The sequence below is a fragment of the Engraulis encrasicolus genome, chromosome 12 (assembly GCF_034702125.1).
Source record: "Engraulis encrasicolus isolate BLACKSEA-1 chromosome 12, IST_EnEncr_1.0, whole genome shotgun sequence".
Lineage (NCBI taxonomy): Eukaryota > Metazoa > Chordata > Actinopteri > Clupeiformes > Engraulidae > Engraulis > Engraulis encrasicolus.
The window spans coordinates 36694986-36702485 of NC_085868.1; the positions used below are offsets into that span (position 1 = coordinate 36694986).

At 47.4% G+C, this 7500-nt stretch overlaps 1 protein-coding gene across 1 annotated transcript in view; it reads right to left on the reverse strand.

Moving 5' to 3' along the window:
• The window catches only part of LOC134459533 (thyrotropin-releasing hormone-degrading ectoenzyme-like), a 255190-nt gene that overhangs the window by 112487 nt on the left and 135203 nt on the right, over positions 1–7500 (reverse strand). The window contains exon 4 of the mRNA XM_063211895.1: positions 5209–5363. Within this exon, the coding sequence (XP_063067965.1) occupies positions 5209–5363 (155 nt within the window). The remainder of the gene's footprint in view (positions 1–5208; positions 5364–7500) is intronic.

Below are 7500 nucleotides of genomic sequence, written 5' to 3' on the forward strand. Positions count from 1 at the left end.
TGCCAATTTAGCATCCTCAGTGTGCTGCAAGTGTGCTGAAGTACTGCTTTAGTAGTGCTTCAGCGCACTAATAGTGCAATGAAGCGCACTTTAAATCGCCGAAAATAGTACACTTTGTACTAAGTACGGTCAAAAAAAGTACACTTTAAGTATATGGGTTTTTCACCTGGGCAAACATACACAGACGTGTCAATGACGTTTTAGCAGTAGCACATGTCAAGGTGGTGCAACCACTGTTAAAATATGGATTAAATGAGTTTTTCCTTTGTTTTAGTAGATTATCTAAGAAGCATATTCATTGCAGTACATTAATTACCAATTACTAACTCATTTACAGGCATTAGCTGCTGCTTTACCACCTGACGTGACGTCTGAGCCCAAAAGGCATCTGTTGACCCAGACTCAGACTCCAAAAACATATCAACAAACCAACTGAAAGAAAATGCCAAAACAAAACCCAAGAATGGCTCATACAGCTCTCTGTCTGCCTTTCTGTCTGTCTGTCTGTCTGTCTGTCTGTCTGTCTGTCTGTCTGTCTGTCTGTCTCTCTCTCTCCATCTCTCTCTCTCTCTCTCTCTCTCTCTCTCTCTCTCGCCCTCTGTCTTGTCCTCTGAGGCCCATGTCGTGTTGACCCTCCTGATGTCCAATCATATGAGCGAGAGCGTCCTGTTCCCTTCCTGGTGTTATTGTGTGTGTGTGTGCGTGCGTGCGTGCGTGCGTGCGTGCGTGCGTGCCTGCGTGCATGCGTGTGAGTGTGTGCATGTGCGTGTGTGTGTACATACGTACTGTACGTCCATCTTGCTGTCTCTCTTTAAGTCTGTGTGTTCGTGTGTGCGTGTGTTCGTGTGTGCGTGTGCGTGTGTGTGTGTGTGTGTGTGTGCACGTATGAGTGTGCGCACACATGCGTGTGTGTCTGCGTGTGTGTCTGCCTGTGTCTGTGTATGTCTGTGTGGTAGCGGTGGTGTACGTGTGCCTGTGTGAGGCCCACAGATAAAGCTTTCGATCAGATGCGAGCGCAGCAGACGCCCATAAATACGATCCAGCCCCCGTAAATCTGCCGAGTTAAATCTTTAATGGCGCATGTTTTTACGAGGCGGCAAAGATGGCGGCGCTCACTGCTGATGTCTTCTTCATCTAGCCCAGAACCATCCAGACCAGTAAACATCATACTGCTGGGACAGGGGATATGGAGTTCAGACGTGTGTGTTTCATGAGTGTCTGTGTGTGTGTGTGTGTGTGTGTGTGTGTGTGTGTGTGTGTGTGTGTGTGTGTGTGTGTGTGTGTGTGTGTGTGTGTGTGTGTGTGTGTCTGTGTGTCTGTGTCTGTGTGTCTGTGTGTGTCTGTGTGTGTCTGTGTGTGTGTGTGTGTGTGTGAGTGTGTGTGTGTGTGCATGCGTGTGTGTGTGTGTGTAGGTCATGCTAAGTGCAATACATTCCCCTCCACTTGAACCGTTACGAACACAGAGCAGACTTCCTACCCAACACTCATGCAGAACACCACTGTATGTTTCTCTATGGCCCTCCACTCAACCTGCTGAAGGGAGGGAAGGTTATGAATTGTTTAGCGCAATTATTTGTCTTTAAAAGAAATACAGTCTAAAAAAAATCATGATATCAATATTGATTGAAATTATCGTGATATTGATTTTACGGTTTTTATCTCATAATCAAGCAGCCCTACTCTGTGTGTGTGTGTGTGTGTGTGTGTGTGTGTGTGTGTGTGTGTGTGTGTGTGTGTGTGTGTGTGTGTGTGTGTGTGTGTGTGTGTGTGTGTGTGTGTGTGTGTGTGTGTGTGCGCGTTTGTGTGTGTGTGTGTGTGTGTGTTTGTGTGTGGTGTGTGTGTGTGTTGTGTGTGTGGTGTGTCTGTGTGTGATTGTGTGTGTGTGTGTGAGTGTGGTGTGTGTGTTTGTGTGCGTTGTGTGTGTGTTGAGTGAGAGAGAAAGAGAGAGAGAGAGAGAGAGAGAGAGAGAGAGAGAGAGAGAGAGAGAGAGAGAGAGAGGGGGAGAGAGAGAGAGAGAGAGAGAGGGAGAATGTAGACCTACTGTAAAAAAAGAGCAGTTGACTGAAAGTGTAATGGAAGTTTTTCGGGGTTTTTTAAAGGAGGGGAGCGATAATCTGATGGTCCCACTAGTGCAGCCATCAATCACTTCGCAAGGTCGATCAATGAGAGACTCAAGATTTTGTCTGAACACTTGCACTTGGACTGGATAAGGGCCGTGATGGGGAAGGAGAGAAAAAAAAGTAGAAGAAAAAAGGAGAGTAAAAATATTAGAGCGGAAAAGTTACTGTACTGAGCGAGGAGAGAGGAGCGTGAACGTAGGACGAGAGATTTTTCAAAAAAAACTTTTCCGATCAGCTTTGAACTACCATTGGCAGGACACTACCATAACTACATACTTAAGAAGGTCTTAAAATATTAACTGCACCTCTTACCAGAAGGTCACTCCCACAGGCGTGATTAGAGTGAAAAATCCATCTGCATGACTCTGCTGCGTCTCCACCAGCACAACCAGGGACAGATTACTGCAAGGGCCTACCGGGCCCTGGTCCAAGGGCCCAAGAGTCAAGGGGGCCCTGAAGCCCAAGCCTCTATATATTTATTCTCATATTGCGTTAAAATCGCACGTTTAACAACAACATAGATTCTCACGTCTGGCCTGGAACCCTGATCCATTTTGTAGGCACTTTGTTCTTGTAAGCAAGAACCATGGATTTTGGGGGGGGGGGCTTTCTTCCCGCCTGGCCCAGGGGCTCTTGGAGTCATAATCCGTCCCTGAGCACAACACTGTGAATGGATTGAGCTATTTTGACCGCGTGGTGTCTTATTTTAGCTAGTCGTCTGTTTACAGCGTGGAGTGTACAGATTGTACGTCTAGCCGACGCTGGTATTTACAGCAGCGTAAACTAGATCACTGTGTTACAGTTGGCCTGCTGTGAGTGTGTGTGTGTTTGTGTGTGTGTGTGCGTGCGTGTGTGTGTGTGTGCATGTGTGCTTGTGTGTGTGTGTGTGCGTTTGTGCGCGTGTGTGTGTGTGTGTGTGTGTGTGTGTGTGTGTGTGTGTGTGTGTGTGTGTGTGCTCGCGCATGTGTCTGTGGGCTTGTGTGTGTATGTGTGTGTACGCGTGCAACATGCGTGCATGCATGTGTGTGTGTGTGTGTGTGTGTGTGTGTGTGTGTGTGTGTGTGTGTGTGTGTGTGTGTGTGTGTGTGTGTGTGTGTGTGTGTGTGTGTGTGTGTGTGTGTGTGTGTGTGTGTGTGTGCTTGTCTCCAGCACACTCCAAATCAGAATGAGTTCCACTAAAGTCTGGCCAGATCAAAGGATATCTGCAGCCCTCTGTAGCTCTAGAACACACACACACGCACGCACGCACGCACACACACACGCACGCACGCACGCACGCACGCACGCACGCACGCACGCACACACACGCACGCACGCACACACACACACACGCACACACACACCACACGCCTAAGATGATTCCTACTAAACATCAAATGAATGTTCTTTCCTGTAAAGTATAGCAGAATAACCATGTGGAGCTCATTCCTTCACCAAATGAATTAGATTAAAAATACAAGTTAATAACCAAGCACAGAGCCGCCACAGTATGGGCCTGGTGCTTTTCATCAAACGGATGATGTCGGGCATACTCAAGAGCAAAGTTGCCGAGTAGCCGAATCGTACATCAAATGATTAGGCCGAGATACAGTGTATACTGTATCGCAGGAGCCCCAGTGTGGTGGTGCTCATTTCTACATCAAATGGATGGGTGTGCGCATATAGCAGGCTTGCAATTTCGTCCGATTCCTTCATCAAATGAATGGGCCGGGACGCATTAAGTCAATGTATGGAGGGGCGAGGGGGGGGTGGCTGGGGTCTGCAACATCAAACGGGTTGATATAGGCTAAAATAGTAGAGTTGCATGATTTGGCTATAAGATAGCGTTCAGTATGTAGTATACGGTGTAGTGGGATGGTAGTATGGAGCTGGAGGATGGCGAGAGAATGCTGACAACAGCACTGTGTCATCATGGGCATCAGCTGCTCTCTGTCATAGTTTATGTAGATCAATCGAAATATGTGTCTCTCAATGTCTTACTTTCCATCTCTCCTGTATTGCTCTCTGTCTGCCTTTCTGTCTGCCTTTCTGTCTGCCTTTCTGTCTGTCTGCCTCTCTGCCTTTCTGTCTGTCTGTCTGTCTGTCTGTCTGTCTGTCTGTCTGTCTGTCTGTCTGTCTCTCTCTCTCTCTCTCTCTCTCTCTCTCTCTCTCTCTCTCTCTCTCTCTCTCTCTCTCTCTCTCTCTCTCTCTCTCTCTCCCTTTATAAGATTCCTGCTCATGCCATAGCAAATTGAGGGGGCATCAACCCTGTTTAATTACTACTACTTAAATTGCCTTGAAGGGCAGATGCTTATTAATGTGTTTTTAATGATGCTCTTAGCAAGAATATTTCCAGTGGGGTGTGTGTGTGTGTGTGTGTGTGTGTGTGTGTGTGTGTGTGTGTGTGTGTGTGTGTGTGTGTGTGTGTGTGTGTGTGTGTGTGTGTGTGTGTGTGTGTGTGTGTGTGTGTGCGCGCGCGCGTGTGTGTGCGTGTGTGTGCATGCATGTGTGCATCCGTGCGTGCATACTTGTGTGCGTCCGTGCTTGCATGCGTGTGTGCGTTCGTGCATTTCTGTACTTATGTTAATGTGTATATGTTTACTCAGTGCCATGCTAGAATGTGTGTTGAGGTGCAGAGGTCAGATCCCCCATGGTATCCAGTGTGTGTACACGTTCTGTGTGTGTGTGTGTGTGTGTGTGTGTGTGTGTGTGTGTGTGTGTGTGTGTGTGTGTGTGTGTGTGTGTGTGTGTGTGTGTGTGTGTGTGTGTGTGTGTGTGTGTGTGTGTGTGTACACCATGTGCCCAGCATGTGTGTGTGTGTGTGTGTGTGTGTGTGTGTGTGTGTGTGTGTGTGTGTGTGTGTGTGTGTGTGTGTGTGTGTGTGTGTGTGTGTGTGTGTGTGTGTATGTGTGTGTGTGTGTGTGTGTGTGTGTGTGTGAGTGTGTGAGTGTGTGTGAATGAGTGAGTGAGTGAGTGAGTGAGTGAGTGAGTGAGTGAGTGAGTGAGTGAGTGTGTGTGTGTGTGTGTGTGTGGCTGTGTGTGTGTGGCTGTGTGTGTGTGTGCATACATGTGCATGTAAGCACCATGTGTGTGTGCCCAGGGTTCCTACCTGGTGGCATATCTCATGCACCACCACCATGGTGAGGTCCATCTGGTAGGAGAAGGAGGAGATCTCCGGGTCCAGCAGGATCTTCTGCTCCACAAACACGTTCAGGCCCCAATTCTCCATCGCAGCGTACGGGTGCTTAGGAACGGCCAACAGATCTGCAGAACACAACACAGGAACATACAGTCAGAGAGAGTAGATGAGAGAGAGGTTCCGCTGGCCCATTGTTTCCGGGTTCTACTGTCGCAAGGGGGAGGGGGGGGAAATCCCCCTTTAGGTGTCAAACATAGGCCCTACCAAAGCCGAACGGAACGGTCGTGGGAGGAACGTGGTCTTTCTGCTCTTTCTGCTTAGTTTCAGCCGGTGTGTTTTTCTCTGCCTTTCACACTGACAGCGTCGGCATGCACGGCTAGTCCTGTTCAAAAACCCCCCAAAGCCAAAGCTAGCGTGCTACTTTGCCATTAATTTGAATGAGACACCGCCAGTCACCGGCGTGAAAAATTCGCTCAAGTTCTATTTTCCAAATGCAACGCAGCACGGGACGCCCGACTACCGCCGGTTGGTGTGTAAGGACAGATATGTTTCAATGTATTTTCACCGACGCCGGTAAAAATCACGGCCGTTCCACGACGCTTTACCGCCCTAGTGTGTAAGACCCCTTAGGCAGACCTAAGGACTGTTCTATTCATTCTAGGAGCATTATGACCCGCCCCTTTAGGCAGACCGGAACTTGGTCACGTTAGGTGCCCATAGAATCCTATTATGTTGGCATATCTCTATATAAGAAAAAAGTGAAAAAGAAAGCCCATTGGGAAACTCCAACTCCCATTGTCATTGTGACACAGCACTCCACAGCACACAAGTGAACACTGCACACTGCACACAACGAAATTGCATTTATGCCTCACCCGTGCAAGGGGGCAGCCCTCAGTGGCGCCCCATGGGGAGCAGTGCGGTGGGACGGTACCATGCTCAGGGTACCTCAGTCATGGAGGAGGATGGGGGAGAGAACTGGTTGATTACTCCCCCCACCAACCTGGCGGGTCGGGAGTCGAACCGGCAACCTCTGGGATGCAAGTCTGGCGCCCTAACCGCTCACCCATGACTGCCCTAGAATCTCTGATACAGTACATTAGTTCAGTGGTTCCCAAACTGGGGGTCAGGACCCATAGGGCAGTCACAGAGGAGGGGAAGAGGGGGTGCAGAGAGGAGGGACTATGCATGAAAACGAGAAATCCTGAGGTCGAAAGTCAACATAACTCCATAAATCGGTTCATAAAAGAATTCACAGGTATGATGGGACCCCTGCATTTGTTCATGTCAAACAGGTAAAGAAATGAAGGGTTTATTTGCAAAACGGTGTATCTCCATTTTGTAGAATGTTGGGAAATTGACCTTTTGTATTGGGCATTCCATTGAATTGCATTGCAAAATGCATTTTATATAGGTTAAAAAGTATGTTCTCAAAATATTTGAATGGTAAGAATTCACACATAGGTGATAGGCCCTCTGAACAGCCATTTTCAATAATAAAATGTAAAAGTCAAAAAATGGAGACCGTTTTGAAAATAAAGCCTTCAAATATACGTGTATCCTCCATGCTTCAGTACCTCACAATCCAGTGTGGGAATGGGAAGGACTTCAAGTAAGAAGTTCAAGTAAGGATGGAGGGTCACCAATACAATACAAAGCAACTTAGACGTGGATGCTTATTTAGAAAAGCACAAGACCAGCGTTTTGACCTGGCGTCTCGTCCAGACATATACCGTATACTGTATATGCATACATGTCAGAGGGAACAAAGCAAGCCATTGGAGAACATCAATGAGGTTCACTCAGGTCACATTGGACAATAAGGATAACTCTAACTTCACATCATGAATACATCCCAACTTCATAACTGTAATTAGAAAGAAAACACTTCCCCATTCACTGTGCTATTATGTTCACTAGTGTGCACTTTCTTGAAATGAAATGAAGCAGCAGTCAGGCACTCAACTTTCCAGTGGTGAATGAACTATGCATTGACTAAGCAGTCACTGTGGCACTTCAACTGCCTTGTAAAAGTTTAACTTCACGTGAAAGCAAGCGTTTTCCACCCAATTAACAAACCGTTCAACTCGTCACCATAGCCTCGCTATACTGACAACACTGCGTAGGTGTTGCAAATAGGCATACTGTACAATTGACAACTCCTCCTGCATTCACTACATCCTCCCACAACCCTTCTCTGTCTCACCTGTGATATTTTAAAAATTGAAAGTGCTTTACTTTGTTATAGGCCTACCTTTAAAA